General features: G+C 40.1%; 1 protein-coding gene across 2 annotated transcripts in view; it reads left to right on the top strand.

Moving 5' to 3' along the window:
• Positions 1-20000, top strand: part of OSBPL6 (oxysterol binding protein like 6) — a 1023860-nt gene that overhangs the window by 472432 nt on the left and 531428 nt on the right. The window contains exons 9-10 of one of the 2 annotated variants that reach the window (XM_044075313.1): positions 18414-18506; positions 19492-19660. In XM_044075313.1, the coding sequence (XP_043931248.1) occupies positions 18414-18506; positions 19492-19660 (262 nt within the window). The remainder of the gene's footprint in view (positions 1-18413; positions 18507-19491; positions 19661-20000) is intronic. The other variant, XM_044075314.1, reaches the window with a different exon arrangement.

The raw sequence follows: 20000 nt of genomic DNA, 5'->3' as shown, positions 1-20000 counted from the left end.
CGCTGCTCCCTCATACACCTCCAGTTCACCTATTGTGCATCCAACACAGTCTCGCCTTTGTGGATTATACCATTACCCATTCCCCCCACACACATATTCCTGACACTCCATCCATCCCTTCTTTGGTTGATGGCCCATGGCACGGTCAAGGGAACACATTGCATACACTACATATGTCAGGTACCTGTATGGTTGTGAGGACTACCCTGGCATTTTTCACCTTCCACATGCTGTACATCACACACATAGGTACACGCAAATACTTATCTTTCATGACATGGTAAATACACCCGGGTAATACCCGTTCAACTTTGACACATCCTGACAAGAACGGCTTGGACCGGATATGGGCGGATTTTGGCCGAATGCTCTGACCATTGGTAGGGTTGCCACCTTTTCATTTGGCCAGGATGGGCTATATTCCGGACACAAATCAGATTCTACAGGACAACACATGCCCACGGTCAGTACTACGGATAATACTTTTGTTTTATGCCTACATGTTAGCTTATTGTTGTAACAGTTTATATGCTCCTTCTGTTTCGTTTACTTGCTTATTCTATTTCTTGTAACATGTGGTATGTTACATACGGAAATAACTATTGTATGTGACTATTACATGTGATGTGGGATATAATTATGTCATACGGTCGCAGGATATTTTACATTTATAATGGTTTTGGTATGGACACAACTGCCCAGCTGTGTACTATCCCTAACAATGTGGGACAGGTGGTAACCTTGACCATTGGGCTACACGTAGCTATTGGCAGCACGCTAACATGATGCGTTTCACTTCCACTAGGTATAACTATCTACACTGCATTAGAATACGGGCACATGGTTTTAAATGTCATTTGTTCGAGGGATGGAGACTCGATATTCGCTAACGTGCATTTGTGTTTGCGTCTTAATTTTGTGTTCATAAGAACTGTCTTGCATGCATTGCATACGTTTCAGTATCCACGGACACCGGCAGGTGTGATTACTATTGCAGGCAGATTGTAATATTCCAGCATTTTAGGTTGCACGTCAACAGCCGACATTTCCATGCCTCCGTGCGGCACTTCAACAAGCCCCATGCACTCGCACTCGTTTCCTATGCGTGTGGCTGTGGTGGCAGCGCGCCTTCATTAATATGCATATGGCGCTACTGCGCCATCTACACGCTGCACGGGGAATCCCGGGGATCATGAATGAAGAGTAAAGTCTATAAAGCACTGTCCCAGCGATTATACATCATAAATGAGGAGTAAAGTCTATAAAGCACTGTCCCAGCAATTATACATCATAAATGAGGAGTAAAGTCTGTAAAGCACTGTCCCAGCAATTATACACCATAAATGAGTAGTAAAGTCTATAAAGCACTGTCCCAGCAATTATACATCATGAATGAGGAGTAAAGTCTACAAAGTTTGAAGCTCAAATGCTAGGAATGAAGTATTTTCTATAAATCCTTCACATTTCACTCTTGAAGTTTATGTAATGCTCACTCTTTGGATGTGTATAATGTCCTATAATGCACATCACCTCATTTGTTAATTCTCCAGTTAGTTAATAATATACAAAATGCAGCATAATAGAGATGACAAATAAAAAGCCCCATAAAATTAAATTATTTTGAGGAGCCCTTTGGTCAGGCTGACGTATAAATTTCCCAATGTAAAATACAGCTCACCAGTGTTGTACATTATTTGTTGTCAGCATCATTATACATTTAAATATGATATTGTGATTGTGATGGCACATTATTGCAGCTGTTCAATAAAAAATGTGTCACACTGACATAGAGGTTAATAATATTGCCTCACACATATAATATATTTATTAAGATATAATAATTTTCCTTGTTTTATATAGACTAATGTTCCCAGTTTACACTACAGAAAAAGGAGTTTTTTATTTTTCTCTAAACAAACAGGCAAAAATAATGGAAAGCTGAAAAAAACTGCAGGTCGCTGGTATTTGAAAAGAATGGCTCCTTGCCATTAGCTGTTTTGTTATCTTTTCCCTGAAAAAGTGCCAGCAGTTAGAAACGCTAAGTTTACAGGTGCAGGGAGTTAAGCAGGAAATATAACACCACAAACTAAAGAATAAAAACAAAAAAACAACAAGCCAGATATCCACAAGAATTTAATATACTCTCACGTCTCGGCCAACGCCTTCAAGGAGTAACATCTTACGCAAAAAGCACATACCTTAAATAACTCCGTAATAAAACAATCAACGCTTAATTATCTAATTAAATAAAATATTTCCAGTTGCATTCCTCATGTAACCCTTTCGGGGCTAAAGTCTCAAATTTTAAAATGTAAATAGATTCTTTAAACAACAAAAGATTTTTCAAAACCACTTTATCAAACTGGGAGACATATATTTTATTTAAAACAGTGCCTTGTAATCCCCTACTATCCCCACAATGAAAATTCTTAAAATGTGTAGCAATGAAACTCTCTTTCTTTCTGTTAATAATATCTCTCACATGTTCTAACATTTGTGTTTTAAAAGACCTTTTTGTTTCTCCTACATAAAATTTGTTGCAAGGACATCTGAGGACATATACAATGCCCTCAGTGTTACAGCTAAATTGACCACACACTCTAAAATTAATGCCATTCATTTTTGAAAATTCCTTTACTACATATTTCAACTGGTAATGCCATTGTAAGTATCAATAACCTATGAGGCTGAAAAATGAATAGTTAAGATAGGAAGGGATGAGATAAAATGGCAATGTGTAATCAGTCAACAGGGAAGAACAGATGGTATTCTGTGGAATTGTGGAAGTTAGGAGGAAGAAAGTGATAACAATCTGGAAGGTTTTATTTGGCAATGTTTTAAAAGGAGGAACAGTACCAGCATTTGGAAGAAAGCTGTGGTGGCTGTATTACCCAAAAAGGGTAAATATCCTTCAGACCCAGCTTCATATAGACCTATTTCAATTTTAAACCATGATTAGAAAGTATTTGTTCTTGCGAAAGAATGGGAAAGGTCTTGCCAAAATTGATAGATATAGAATATTAATAGAATAATGATGATATAAAAGGAAGTAGAGTGTAAGAAAATGCTATTATTGTTGATGGACCTTAATGTAGAGAAAGCATTCAGTAGAGTCAGCTGGAGTTTTATGAGTAGGGCAATGGTAGTTTCTGCATTCCTTGATACAAAAATATAGTTACTTAGGAGGATATATGAATGCTCTATGATAAGCCGCTCCTGAACAGAAGAACTAGGTAGGGGTATGCTCTTTCCATTTGTTATTTAACTTATACCTAGAGCCATTGCCAAAGAGAATAAGAGACCCACAAATTCAATACTATAACTGTTAGGATAATCAGGAAAAGTTAATTTTATTCACATATGGTATTATTGTGTACTTGATAAATCCAAAAAAGGATATTTCACTGTTGTGGAATATTTAGAGACAGTTTCATGCCCTTTCAGGATATAAAATAAATGAAGACAAAATAAAGCCTATAGCAGTAAACTGTGTACTAACACAATTATTATTTATGCAATATCTGTATCTATGGGAACATGGTAAGATGAAAGTATTTAGATATATGGCTTGAAAGGGATTCTGTTATGTCAGCTGAAGGCTTTTGGGAAGATACTTAACAAAGGAATGCTGTATTAATGCTGCAATGGAAGAAACTCAGGAAAAAAATGTACCCTGGTAACAGGCCAAAAAGACTGAAAATATAAGTCTGTTTTCTTATGGAATACATATACCAAATGTATGGAAAACAGAATGTAGTCAAGTCATGGTACACTGCAAGATAGCTAATAATTCTGAGCCAGTGAAACGGTATTGAATACACCAAAGAGGTCACATAGCAATAAAAGAAATATTAAGGGGCCTAGTGAGTCATCTGCAAATGGACAATTGCATACATGCATCTGCAAAGAGAAGCTCCTAGCAAGGAAATACTGTAGTCATTTAAAATGTCCACAAGTTGTAAAATACATACCTTGCTTTACATTACATGCCCAAACATCTCCACAGAAAAGCACACCAGAAGATCAGCAAGAAATGTGAAATATAGCTAATGCTGATTTCCTGAGGAGAGTAACATAGCAAAGCTTACCTGTAGGGCAGTCAGAATGGTATGGCAGTGTAAACATAGCTACAATCAAGCCCAAAGACCATAAAACCATAGGGCTTAGTCAGGAAAATAAGGGAGTGTGGTAAAAGGGAGGAAATGCATGTTAGGAATAGAAGGCAGTGTGGTACTGAAAGCAGGATGGAAACACAAGCAAACAGGTAAGAGGGAGCCCATACCATTTAACTGTTAAGATAGTCACAGAATGTGAGATGTTTGCATCTTATTTCTGGCCTGTTCCATATAAAATGTGTGATTTTCTGGCAAATTATTGAGGGCTGATGTCAGCAAATAATGACTTACATTTGAGTTTCAGACTTCATATCTATCAGAAAATGTATGCTAATGCAAAACCTGTTATTCTTGCAATTTTCTGAGTTTATAAGAGCAATGCTTAAAATTTGTTCTCGATTTTGGGTCTTTGTCCCCCAGTACTTTTATTTTTGTCCAGATTCCTTGTATATAGAGGTTGAGAAGCATGGGGAGTCATTGAGACAGATATCAATGTCAGTGAAAGTGCAGCAAAGTAATGTGTAGACATACAGCACCCCCACCAGATAATAATAATACTGTGATTTGCTGCTATGTGGCCATAGCAGAACATACACTGGATAAGGAACATAATGCCCGGCTGCTTTGTTTAGAAGAGGCTGTTCAAGTACCATTATATTTACTGTTGCTGTCACATACCGTTATAGGTTGGGAACATAGTGTCTGTATTAGAACACCGAACATTTGAAATGTCGGGTGTTCTAATATCGACCCGTTTTCAGCAAACACTGATTTGGTTGTCCGTTTCTGTTGCTTCAGTATTTTCAGCGCTCTGGTGGAAAGTTACGGGTCGGGTTCAGGTAAGTGTGATTGTGTGGACGTGTGGGTTAGGGCGGGTTAGGTGAGTTAGGGTTAGGACACAGGTCAGGTAAGTGTGCGATTGTGTGGACATGTGGGTTAGGGCGGGTTAGGTGAGTTAGGGTTAGGGCGCGGGTGAGGTGACTGTGCAATAGTGACGGACCTTAGGGTTAGGGTTTGGGTTAAGGTAAGTGGCTAATTAGTGATGTTTGTATAGTTTAGTGTAGGGTTAGGTGTTAGAGTTTAGGTGTATGTGTGTGGATTGCTGTTTGTTTGGTGTGCTTGTATTGTGTGTATGTGTTTTGGAACAGCAAATTTTTTTCCCTAGGAAAAAATTCGCTGTTCCGAATGTTCAATATTTTTTTTCGATTGCTAAGGTTCGATATTAGAACACTTAACATTTTGAATGTTCGGTGTTCTAATATAGACCTGGGAACTTATGATGGGGCACATGTGTGGGTGACCATGAAGATATTACCACTGTGGATGGGGAATGTGCAGGATGGCTAATGTACACAAATGGCAACAATAATAGTGAGGCTATAGGTATAAACATACCTCACAACACGTGTCCAAAATGGAAATTAGGACAGAGATACTGGTGGGTATAATGATATGTATTAAACATCACATGGTTTGCAACGTGTACAGGGAGCATGTACACAAAGCAGAGTAGCACATCTACTATGCCCAAGGAGACAGTGACATAAACATGGTAAAAAGATGGTTGACATTGTCCCTATCTTAAAAAGTGAAAAGCACAGAAATTCTAACAATCTCATGTAAAAAAAAGATACTGTTTTACAAGCAGAAGGCTTTAAGAGGTCTTAAGTTGGTAAGTGTAAATATTTTGTCATAAGTTATGCAGTTCTTTGTGTTTGAAAACAAAATGAGGGATTTTGTTATAGTTGCTCCTTAATATTCTTATATGATATACATTCATTTTGTTTATCTGAAACAAAAAACAAAGACTATAATGAAGATAATTATAAAGACACTATAATCAGTGCACAGTCACAGGTGCATTCTGTTATTTATTCATTTATTTTTGTTTGCCGGGTCCAAATGGGCAAAATACCCCTTTTCAGCAGAGACTCTGGAAGAAAACCTGAATCAACATCTGGGTCAGGTGGAGGAAATTGTTACACTTTGAAATGAACAGGTATCTGCAATTAAAGTGCGGTATACACACATACACTTTTTGTGCACTGGTCTGTATAGACATTGCCCTGTAGAAACATCTATGAATCTCTGCACTAGACAGTTTACTGTCCAGAGCAATGCACTTGGATGGTAATGGACTTCATTAGCATTCTCTACCTGCTCCCACTTTCCATTTATACATGGCATTGAACCTTGTGCTGGTCAGTGACCACACACACACACACACACATACACACACACACACACACACACACACACACACACACACACACACACACAAAGCACCCGCATGCACATCTACAGACAATTTGGAAGGTCATCTTTGGCATGTCTTTGTGATGTACAATAAAAACAGGGCATCTGTCAAAAGCCTACAAGGACACAATGAGGACATGCAGACTTCACACATAAGGTACTACAAATTAGATCTGCATTGGAGAACCAAATTGTGTGATACAATTACATTTTTTCATAAATGCATTTATTAAATTCACAGCATTTAAACAATGACAAGGGTACACATACAGTTAGAGAAAAGAAAACCAACCACTGTACACACTTTTCATGAGTTTCATGGATTATACATACGTTTTCTTTTTTAACAATCATCATTCACTCCAATATTAATCATTTGCAAAAATCCTGCCTTCCTTTAAATTTCAATCCTGTACCTGATTGTTATTCTGTATGAATTGTTCCCAAACATTCCATTTATTTTTATGTAACTTGCTCAGTTCATTTTCTAAGGATCTCTGTAATATTTAGTGCTTTGCTTACAGTTGGTTTAGATTCAGATTTCCATTTTCTAGTACTTGCATTTTTGCCAGTAGCATTAAACTTAACAAGGCTTTACTATAACTAAACAATCTGGATCTTATATTCCAGCCCAAAAATTATTTCCTCAGTTACAATATTTTGTGCCCCCAACATTTCTGAGAAAGTATTCTGTAGGTCATTTTTCAAAATGCAACAATTCATTACTTTCCAAAAGATGTTGCCAATTATCACTATTTTTGCTCAAGTGTACAGTGATTACTTTCCACCTGAGGAAAACTTCACTTAAATTTGCTTGGTGTATAAAAGTACTTACACAAATACTTCCATGCAAAAATCTAACATTTTCTGGACATTGTTGCATACTTGGGAGCCACAACAGCTGTCCTCCCACCTTGTTTGTATATTGTCTTTCCATTCTCCTGAACTAATCTTTTCTAACCTCTTCTGACTGATTATTGTAGTTATCACATGGTATTTCATATGCCCTACTATCTGTTTCTTTAACAGCAGCTTTTGCTTTAGACTCAACTAAAAACTCAGTAAGAGCTGTTTGTCCCGGTCCCCCTTTAAAATGACTCACGCTAACACCAAAAGACAGTTAACAACCTTTATTAATACAACCAAATTATTAACTTTATTCACATAAAATAATTAACTGAAAACATCACATTCTTCCAGCAACATCAGGGCAGCGTACCCACTCACCCTGTTAGAATCATCCATCAGGGCAGTGTACCCACTCACCCTGTCTAAATCATCCATCATGGCAGTGTACCCACTCACTCTGTCCAAATCATGCATTAGGGCAGCGTACCCACTCACTCTGTCCAAATCATCTATCAGGGCAGCGTACCCACTCACCCTGTCCAAATCATTCATCAGGGCAGTGTACTCACTCATCCTGTCAGCATCATCCATCAGGGCAGTGTACCCACTCACCCTGTCCAAATTATCCATCAGGGTAGCGTACCCACTCACCTTGTCCAAATCATCCATCAGGGCAGCATACCCACTCAGCCTGTCCAAATCATCCATCAGGGCAGTGTACTCACGCACCCTGTCCAAATCATCCATCAGGGCAGTGTATCTACTCACTCTGACCAAAACCTTAAATGAGCAGCTTATCTGCTCACCCTTTCAAAATAAGCAGCATCCAAATAAGCTCACTTATTATCAAGCAGCATCCAGCAACTCACTTAATCCCCAAACTCAATGCCATCAACACCATCACTGAGAGGGGAACAGAAGAGGACAATCCTGTCCCTCTTCTCTGCCCACCAGCCTGATCCCAGGCTATTCCCCCTCTTATCCAATAACCTTCACCATACCCTCTAAAAACAATTTCAAATGTACATTAAATAAATCTAAACCAACATCAGTCAAATGCACCTTATCTGATTGAAACCAAACACCAGCTCTGTCTTTAAAGCCACCATGTTCTATAGTGTACATGCCTAATCCTCTCAATTGTCTAGCCAGCCTCTGGATAACAAACCTCCGAACCCGCTCCACAGCCCAGTAACTTACCACATTCCTCCAAGTCAAACATGGTACTATCTCTGACCATGCTATACACATACCAGGGCATAATGTCTGCAACTTAAACAAATCCTCTGCTATGATATCCACCAACTGCTACTTCGTAAGAATTCCCAAATCATTACCTCCTAAGTGCACTGCTAATATTCGCAGATAACCTACTCGCAACCTTACCACTTTAAACTCCTTCAGCAGCTGATGACATCTAAGCCCTCTAACCCCATGCCAAGTAACTGTCCAACCTAACTGAGACAAACCTAGATTCTTTCCACCCATCCTAACCACTGCCCGTTTCTCCACCCAATGGATATAAGAATGGCCCAGGATGACAATCCGCTTTCCTAAAAGAGAGGAAAAAAATATGTTAAATGCAATGAAAATATTAACCAATATAAGATAAAATGGCATTAGAAGACCACCTCCCAACTGTTCTAATAACTTCAATGGGTCTGCCCTCCCTAGCCAAGTCTGAAGCCCTACCAGTGCGAAAAGAATGAGCAGCAAACCACTCAGTTGGAAAACCCATGCAACGAAAACCCCCTGATAATTTGTACAAGCTTACCACTTGTCACCCTCCTGCCATCTGACAACCAGAAAACCGACTCATACGGGCCCCCCCACCTGAGGGCACCTTAATTCCATAGCCCATATTACCGGGCAAAGCCTAACACTCCTATCTTTCTTGAGCACTATCAATGCACCTTTCCCCAACTGATCTGTCTTAGACCTTCAGAGCCCAATGAGCACCGTCCCAGGACCTATCATTACATCCCTCCAAAGTAATGATCCTGATAACTCAGACATGCGGAACGCACCAAAATATAACCACACACACAAAGTGATCCACATAATGTATTCCAAGGACTTTCATTCCAGTAAGTCTAAACCTTTCAGCAAAACTTTCAAAAACATCCTTGTCAGCGGCCATCACATATTCCTACACTCTCCAGCCACTCTTCCCCATCCACTCAGCATACACCTGACCATCAAAGACTTTGTAAAATCGTGCAACCCAGATACCTGCGCAAATATGCTAATTCCTGCTAGATCCACCCTAACCGTTTGTCGTGCCTTGCCTAAACTGCAAGTCTGAGCTAAGTAACGAAGCAGTAACTCCTCTGACCAAATCCCATCTTCTTCCAGCAACTGTAAAACAAACTGATCAAATTCATAAAGAGCCCTACCATAAGCCTTTCTTGTAGACATCACCCAAGATTGTTGCATTAACCTGCGGGTTACCTCAACCCAAGATGCTACACCTCCACTGGCAATGGTACAGGTGCTTCCTTGGCCCCTAGAGCCAGTTGATGAAATGTGGAAAAATGAAATCTGGACAACAAGCTGTCAGCAATAGCATTGCTAACTCCAGGCACATAGGTTCATAGGTAGATACTAGACTATTGACCCTAGGGCCTATATAAGCCTAGCCAAACAGTACCCTGGCTTTTGCCACCCAAGAAAATTATTTTCCTGTGTCCCTGTCAAGCAGAGCCACAGAAGTGATCCCTGGGGTGAATTTCCTATCTCCCATCCAATCATCAAGATTTTTGTTGAAGAATGCTAATGAGGAGCTTTGTTTGATATAGATAGGTAGTTTGTTCCAGAGTATGAGAAGTCTCTGGGGCAGGAATCTATCCCTCCAGCATGTTCTGTTTATTTTGGTGACAAGGTTTAGGTCCCTAGAGCGTGTAGCTCGGAGGGATTGGTATTTCTTTAAGTGGAGCATGTCCAACAGCTCTGGATTTGGCATAGCTTTGTATGTTAAGCAGAGATCGCCTCTGAGTAGGTGATATGCGACCCCTTTAAATGAAAAATTAATTATCAAACTCTGTAAAACCAACTTGCGTAAAATCAACAACTCTGATCTGGCCACCTTTATCTGCAACACCCGCACCACTGCCATGTTATCAGAATGAAACATTACCCACTTTCCCTGCAACCATTCCTTCCAAACTACCGAAGCTGCCCAAATTGGCATCAACTCTAAAAATGCAACCTTCCTTTTCCAGTCCTCCTGCCAGTCCAGTGGCCACTGAGCTGCAAACCATTGATCTCCAGAATAATCCCCCATTCCGATGCCCAATGCTGCATCTGTGAACAACTGGAGCTCCTCCTGACCCACTCAGTCTGACTGCCAAAAGGGAATCCCATTGAACTGTTACAAAAAACATAATGACAGAAACAGATCCTCCCAAACCAACTTGTTAACCCTAACCCAGTGGTGTTTACTCTTTCCCCCTTTTAACAAAAAGGCTACCGACTGACAAAAAGTACTCCATGGATGCACCACCCTACAAGCAAACTTCAACAGGCTTAACAGCTCCATAACCATCCAGATCCGTACCTTATCCTTAACCACAACTGTCCTAATACTAGCCTTCAGTCTGTCTATGTTATCCATAGGCAGACAAAACAAACCTCATTCTGCATCTACTAGTAGTCCCAAAACATCTAAAGCTCTTGCCAGGCCTTCCAACATATGCTGAGCCAATGGGACCACCAAGTCAGTGCACATTCCCAAAAATTCTTGCAGCCCTTCCTGCGCTCCTTCCATCCCTCCCTGACTAACAAGAAATCTTTCAAGTAATGTACAGCCTTCTGCGTACTCACCCATTATTGCCATACCCAATGAAGAACCATACTGAATTTTTCAAAGGTTGCACATGCAACTGAACAGCCCATAGCCATGGCCTTGTCAAAATAGAACTTGTTCCCTACTATCATACCCAGTAATACCCACTCCTCCTGCCTGATTGGTAGTAGACAAAAGGCAGACTCGATATCCACCTTCATTAACCATGGTTCATTGAAACTCTGAATGACCTCCGCTGCATCATCCAAGGATACATAATCAACCCTGGCATTCTCATCTGCAATGAAATCATTAACAGAGCTCCCCTCGGGATATGACAAACGGTGAATCAACCTGAATTCACCCGCCATTTTCTTTCATACCAGACCCAATGGAAAAACCTCAAACCTGTCAAAAGGTGGGCTATCAAAAGGACCCAATAACGACCTGCTTGACATTCCTTCTCAACCAACGTCCATAAAATGTCATCCTTACCTCGCACCAAACTCAAGTTCTTGCAAACCACCACATCCCCCACCACCCTGGATTTAATGGAGGAACCCCTCCCCCATAAAAACCGTGTAATATCTCTTCTTCCTTTTGCACAGGATCAGGAAAGCCTCAGAGCATGCACCATAGAATCCCCACCTTAATGGGAGAATACAACCCCCACCCCTTCCCTAGCCCCCCTGAGGAGTCCATCATCCCATGAGCTACAAAAATTATCTCTACTCCTAAAATTCTGAAAGCTTAGAGAAAGAAAACCCCCATCCTTTGACATGAAGTTTGTGGTCATAGCATTAACTTCCTGCAGCCCGCATTGGGCAGCTGGATGATTCCCCCCACACTTTGAACAAACATGCAAGAACTTGCACCCTACCCACAAACAACGTCCGGCATTAACGGTCCAACACACACCACTCCCATTCTCCTCCTTTTCCCCCTCTAGTACTCCCACCATAACTATCCATCATGGTAGCCACCCAGATGTCTGGATGGCTCACCTCCCATTGGAGAGAATGCTCCACTGCTTTCTGCTTCCGAAAACTCTGGTCATACCACAACCAAGCATTCCCTGGCTGTAATCACTGATCCTCCCAAATTGGTAGGAAATAACTCAAAACAGGCAAAGCAAAAGTTGCGTCCTTTTCCAACAACACCGCCATGTAATAAACAAAACCAATTACCCAGTTATCCCATGTCCTAGGATAAATTCTAACTACCCTCCTCCTCTCCAGTGCAGCCAAGGCAGCCAACAAATCTTTACTGTTAGCCGACTCCAACTCCACCAGCCGCTGTGCCCCCTCTGCATCAATTAACTCAACATCCACATATTCCCCTTTCCAGATCTTCTACTTAACTGAAGTCAGAATGTGTGGAGTCAAAAAGACTGCCCCGGTTCCTTACCCCAAAGATTGCATAGTTAACCAGTCACCTGAGCGAAGGCCAAAATCAAAAACTTGCTCAGAACCCAATCCTAGGCTAACCAGCAACCCAGCCCTGTCCTCCCTAACAGCTTCCTCCCCACTTGACCCATAACTTTCTGCAATGTCTGGGGTAGCTACCCTTACATTATTCCAGTTATGAAAAAATTCCACCCCCAAGGACTCCCTGTCCTCCCCAACTGCCCCCACACTCCCATCCTCCTCTGGGCCTACCAGAATGACTGATGTAAGACCATTACCTTCTCCTCCATCTTGAGTTGCGCAAGGCAGTGATGGGCTAGCTGGAACCACCTCATTCAATACTCGCTGTCTCTTGCAAAGAGCCATCGACCCAGTCCTTGGAGTGGAGTGGCACCTCGTTGGGCTGGATTCCCCCATCTGTTTAGTCGACATCAAGTCAGCAGTAGATGCCCCTTGAAACTATTTTTCTGCCTGGGCCACTATCACTTCCCAACACTGCCGATGTCTCTGCATGATGACTATCAAGAGAAAAAAAAACACATTACCACTAGCAGTAGCAATAGCATCATACTGTCAAGGTCTGAGGAGAAAAAAAAACAGGACCCACTGTGCTCTTAAATAAACCAACCGCCCTTTTGGTAAACAGGAGTACCATGGCATCTGAGGTGCAGCGCCATTATTCTAAGGTTCTCCCCACCCAGTACATGACAAATTGCACAAAAAACAATTACAATGAAGCATCCCCATTTAGCCAACTCCCACCCCACGAGGCAGTCGGACAGTGGATGTAAAGTTTTTTTTTATATATTTATGGAGCCCTCTGACGTGAAGCCGAGAGCCCCTAAGCTTACATGGGTCCTGACCACCATTGCGTGACAAGGCTGAATGAGCTCCACAAGACACAGCACCTTTCCCCCAAGTACCACAGAGCCAGTCAAGCAAAACTACCCTATTGTAGATAGCTTATCCATCACACAGGGACACAACCACTATCCGTAACATGGAAACAAAGTGAAGAAGCCTTCCAGTATAAGTCCGAACACTCTTAGCATTAGGCATAAAAGAACAACACCCAAATCAAGTCAAGACACTGTCATGTTGATTCCCTGCAAAACACCAAACCAAATGAGTTGTGAACCCAGACATCACAATGAGATAGCCCAACTCAAGAACAGACAGTTTGAGGCAGATGCAGGCAGCTTAAAAAAAAAAAAAAAAAAAACTACATTGCAAAATATTAGTTTCACCTCAGATAATAAATAATACTTAAATAAATATCCAGCTATAACATTTGAAAATGAATACTCTAAAATGTCACTTCGGAAATATAAATGTTCCCAATGGTGATACAAGTTAAACCGGCAGAGCTTTATACATCAGCACAGAGAAAAGAAAAAAAAATTAAATTATTGCCAGATAGTACGTTTGAGAGGAAATTCTTAAATGATACTAGCTAAATAACTTGGTGTAATCTATCTTAAAGAATACCAAAACAAATATATGTCAAGTAGACATAATTTTTTTTTCACGGGTAGCTCTTGCACTATCTACCACATGATGACTTCCATAGTACTAGCTAAACCTATCCTGAGCTGTATCCCTTCCCCCGCCCACCCTCCCCCTGCTAACAGCTCACTACTCTACCACGCATGCTCAAAGTATGAGAAATGGGAGTCAAACGTTTAAAGCCCTCAAAATAAGTCACTCCACACCCACCACCAGTACCGAGCTTTCAACAACTGGGAATTAACCAAGACTACTGAGTGCATAGCAGAATTACAACTTGCACTCAACAACCTGAAACCAGCTACTAAAAACCTGTTAACTATGCCAGCACCCACTAGCTCAGCAGAACACAGGTACAAAGGGAGAAATAAGGGGGGAACACTACACAGCTTACTGCCTCACCAGCACAAAACGAAGCAATGACCAACCACCCTAAACCATGAACGAACCACAACCCCCAAAGCCAGACCCCCCCATGAGCAACCAGCCCAGCCCTACCATCAAGGGATGACCACGGAACACACATGGAGAGTGTCTGCCCATACCACTACTCATTCCCCCTAACCAATAAACGAGTCACGCCATAACAATAAGCCAAACCTGCCTACCGTTGCAACTCCTTTTCAAGTCATGCTGCTTACCCCTCATAAATACAACAGTTTAAGGGAAAAAAAAGAACACAACAAACCACACTGTCCTACCAACCTATCGATCTAATTCACCACATACTACACATCCACACTAATCAAGGCCTACCTGTTACCAGAGTGCCTACAGGTCATCCTGGACGTGAAGTAGCTTCAGCAACTCACACCTAAATGTGAGACCACTTCATCTGCTACCACAATATAATAACTAAGCCCCTCCCCAAACCTACCTCGCTTCCCCTAATTCCCCCAAGCCAATTAACCCATTAATGTCCAAACCCAGCTAAGCTAATCTGACTTAACACTATCCACAATCCCCCCATTCCCTGTATTCAATTCCCCCTTCCTTTCCCCCCAAAGAGGGTACTGGACAGTTTGTCCCAAACCTCATTTTTTCACTTATCACTCCTCTATCCCTTTCAGTTTGCATATTCTCTGCATCAGTCCCTGGTAGAGAAAAGAGACTGTAAGTCCAAACTTCCACTTGACCTTATTCCACTATTACTGCTTCCTCCATACTTATTTGCTCCCAGTACATTGGTTCCATTTCTAATTTTCTTTACTAAAGTCGACGTCTTGCCTATCTTGCCTATTGTCTGTGGCTTCACTTGGTGTCATCCCTACTGATAAAATCTCATTATTCCATTCTCTTATTGGCCTAGTTCTTAAAATATTTTATGCTACATTGTAAAAATAATATTCTGTATGGTTGTTATTCTCCTTAAGGGCCTACATCTAAAATACTACCTTCTACTTATTTGTAGGACTTCACTTTGATGGTAAATTACTGCTTATGATACATATATATATATATATATATATATATATATATATATATATATATATATGCTGAAAGGTAAGGGAAATCGTTAGGGGAATAGCTGTTGCTGAGATCGTAGTACAGTGGAGATAAGGGAATATCCCCTTTTCCCCACTGTAGTGTGATCTCGGAGTGAGAATATAAAAGTAGGGGGTGGGGGGCACAGCCCCCCACATGGGTAGTGCAGGGGGGCCTTCCCCCCTGCGTAAACATGAGTTGTGTGTTTTTTGTATTTGTTTTTGTTTTTTTCTTAGTCTTTGTTAGGGACTTTAGCAAAAGTGTTTTTTCGGCAAAAAGCACTTTCGGTAAAGTGGATTCAGTTATTTGGTTTCCGACAATTGAACTTTTGTTCAATCGTCATGGACCCATACACATATATATATATATATATATATATATATATATATATATATATATATGACCCTTAACTGCATAGCTTAAAATTATCCATTAAAAATAGGGTAGGCCTAAAGCAACGTGTTCAATGAGAAGAAAAAACTTATCCCACTTAACTCTTACCGTCTTCCCTTCCGAAAATAAATTAATTTACCTCCTTATTAATTATGGTCTGCCACTTCTCTGGTTGATAAAAAGACACCTTACCTACACATAAAACTAAAGATAAGACTAGAAACATTTTCACTGCTTGTATCTTACTATCCATATTCATAATCAAGAGCTTCCAACTTCTCAATTTTGTATTATCTTTTAGGCAGTCATTTCTTTTATGTGTGATGGATAGATTGCCAGAGTGATAGAGAAATGAAAGAGAAGGTGTATTTAGTAATGGAGATTAGCCAGAGAGGCTGTGAGAGTAGTTTGTGAAGAATTCCTTAGGTTATAAGAGGAGGACTAGAATCAGATCTGCACCTACCCCCTTGTAATATAAAATGCTTGTGTGTGTGTGTGTGTGTGTGTGTGTGTGTGTGTGTGTGTGTGTGTGTGTGTGTGTGTCTGTGTGTGTCTTTAAGTTTTGTCACTCTATGCTTGTCCTTGATGACATCACATGATGGAACAATATAAAGTGCTCCTGTAACCAAGAACACTTAAGGAACCATGGCAGCATTGTTTGTTTTGCTCATTGTTGTAGATGTCATGCAGTTATAAGAGCAAGTAAATCCAAACAGGGAATGCTGTATATTTGCCAAGACATTGTGTTGCAGTTTCTGTTTTCTGGATGCATGGAATTATAGGTGGAAGCTTTACTAGCAAATATTTTAGCAAGTTGTTCATTTTGAGGCAGGCAGGTCAGCTGCATAGTGACTTTCACTTGTGGACATGTAGCAATAGAAATAATTCTATAGGTTGGGGAGAAACCTCTGTGTGTGCTTCCTACAGCAGAATACACACACAGAAACATATTACATGCCAGTGGAATATGCATGTGTATTCAGCATATGATGATGCACATGGCATTCCGTTGTTGTGAACTCAAGTGTATGTGCCTGATTCCTTCAGGTGGTATGAAGAGCACATTGTAGTGTATTTCTTTACTCTGTAGCCAGCTATTGGTCAGCATCAGAAAACACCCACCACATGTAAATGGTGCATGTGACTGCTACTGCACTGCATTCATTGTCTGCATACAGTGGCAATTTCATATACTACATTCTGTACAACAGTTGTCACTCTATGTGTCTCTTACCCTGCTTTGCATTAATATGTCCAATAACTTACTCATCAGTACCATTAGATGTTGGGCACTCCAGGTGCCCTGTTGCTATCTGTGCATTATAGTATTCTGTAACATGGAATATAAGGAGCATTGTACTAGCCTTGCCTGAGCTGAACTTCAGGTGTCTGCCAGGGGTATTTAGGCAGTCAAAATACCCCCTTCATGAAGGCAAACACCTTCTGTATGAATGCCCATGTTTAGCTGTGTACACTATTGTGCCAAATCTCTGCCAGTATTTGGGCATGGATAATTAGTGTCATCAGTTTTGGTAGTAGTGGTTAGGTGGCATCACTTGTACAGCATAACAGTATAATAATTTAATATCTTAACAGGCCATCTGCTGTTATGTTGTGTTTTCCTGCTCATTTTGTGCCCAGTATTCACTTGGCATTTATAACACCATATTAGTGTATTATACTATATAACCACGTTTTGCTTTGTGCTGTTTGTTCAATATTCCAGGTGTTCCTAATAACCAGTGTCTCAGCATTGACATCCCATAATTAAGGGCTTGGCAACTGTTCACTTATCTGCCTGATCTGAGCATCATGTGTGTTGCCAGTGTGTCTGAGGCAGCTATGATGGTACTATCTGTGTTGTATATTAGCTGGCAGTTTCTAGGATGATGGCAGCTAAAATGTCCATGCTGTTACAGCACAGACCATTACAGAGACTATAGTTTTGCATAGGTATGTGTCATTCACACTGCTCCCTAGGCATCTGGACCACATAGTACATCTCACATGTGGTACTCAGCATCTGTGTTATCTCCACATGATTGCTAAGTTAGTCATTCCTTACAAATGTGCTTTGTGCAGCTTCCGATTCTGTACCAGTGCATACTAGGTGTCTGGATTGTTGCATACTGTCCTATTCCTATGTCACTGTGACAATTTTTAAGGAGTGAATGTTAAGGCATGAATTTTACTGCTAGAGAGGTCAGTATACCCCACAATATTGTAATGTTCACTTTTTTGCATGCCATCATTTATGCCGTTTTATTTTGACTAAACATCAGCAGCGGTTTATAACAATAGCATATTACTTGATTAGTATCCATAAATATCGCAGCACTGCCCTTTGCCTTATTCTGCCACTGTTAGTGAATCAAAAACCATTTGCTTGAGTTAACCACAATGCAGTATAGATTTTCACCTTGCACATCCTGCTTACAAATCCCTCTCCTTGTTGTTGCACTTCCTGTGTAAAATGCAGAAGTCTGAGTAACTGCATGCAGAATCCCATTTTTAGATTCAATGCTTTGTTTAAGCTTATCACTATTTGTGTTACAAGTTTTTTTTTTTTTACCTTGGAATGCAAGATATATTACTGATTATAGCTGTTGCATGTTATAGACCAACTGTGTAGACATTTCCAAGAAAGACAAACGAGCCAGCAGACGATGGAGAACAAAGAGTGTCAGCAAAGATTCAAAAGTACAGCTTCAGGTAATTATCCCAAATTCTTTAAATATCCCTGTGAAGTATATTTACTAAAGAGGTATGACAGAAACAAAAGCTGCAGCAGTAAGTTATGCTGTCTTTACATAATGCAGTCTTAAGTGTTCCTGGTGAATTTGGGGAGCAGGCAGTATTTGGATAAAGCAAACCTCAGCTTTTATTTACTGTTTCATCAGTGTGAATGGCTGTGATAAAAAAGTATCATATCTTGAAGACAAGTGAGATACTGATTAGAATATCTTTTTTTTCACAATAATATGAAAGACCAGAACTGGATTGGCAGTTACATGCAACACTAATTATACCCCAGTAATGCTTAGCTGGTAATGTAGAGATTCCTTTTCCCTACTGAAATCCATTTTGTAATGCCTTGAGCTACTGATAATGTATTTCCAAATAATTATTTAACTGATTTTTGTTAACCACATCAGAAGGTTCAGTGTTCTATTCCATTAAATGCATTTAACTGGAAGTTAGCACACGTCTATAAAGCCATATGAAAGTTATGTACCAAAGGTCAAAAAGCTGTAATGTTGAAAAAAATATTTTCTTCAGGGTTAAACCTGAATGCAGACATTGTTATATAATGTGGTATGGTTTCCGGTTGCCCTCCTCAAAATACAAACACATTTAATTGGCCATAATTTTTTTATCAACTTCCCTGTAGCCATTGTCTGAAACTCTTAATTCTGCTGGTCAGCATGCATTTTTCCCAGATTATAGATTAAAAACAGATATACAGTACAATCACAGTATTAAGATAAACTACATTTTAATGATATTAAAAAACAAGGTATTTTCATGTACAGGAATATATTTTCATAATGTTTCCTAAATCTGTCAAGAATGATGCAACACTCATAGTTACTTTATTTCTGTTCTTACTTACATAAGAAATAAACATCTGCCATTTTGACTTTTTTGCTGGTCTGTCACTGCTTGAATAACTAAGTCTATTTTTCTTTTATTCTAGGTCCCACTTAGTGCATCAATGACCCCCGTCCGTTTACATGCCTCCAATCCCAACCTCTGTGCTGACATGGTTGAATTTCAAACTACACCGAGTCAACTTTCAGATACAATTGAATGTGTTGCAAATTACACTAAGCTTCAAGAAGAATTTTGCCTTATAGCCCAGAAAGGTAAACGGAAATATCTAAACCACACAATAGCTGAGTTATTCTGCGAAATAAAATGTATGTAATTTCAGTGTTCATCTATTGCTTTGCATTTCTGAAACTATTATTTTTTTTAATTACACCTTGTAGAGCTGCTTTGCTTTGAAACAAACATCTTTATAGCTGCATAGGTAAACTTATTGAACATAGGCTAGTAATCTGCGCTAAACCTAATTTCATTTGTTTTTAATATGTTGAGAAATTAGTTAATTAAGACCATTCCCATGCTGGCGGCATTTTTTGATATTACTGCTGGCATTTTTTTACCTCTGGTTTAATCTCATCCTTCTCTGTTTGTTTGCCC

This window comes from Protopterus annectens, chromosome 6.part0 (assembly GCF_019279795.1).
Source record: "Protopterus annectens isolate FY-2018-M chromosome 6.part0, PAN1.0, whole genome shotgun sequence".
NCBI classification, from domain to species: Eukaryota; Metazoa; Chordata; order Ceratodontiformes; family Protopteridae; genus Protopterus; species Protopterus annectens.
This window is presented reverse-complemented; position numbering and strand designations above follow the sequence as displayed.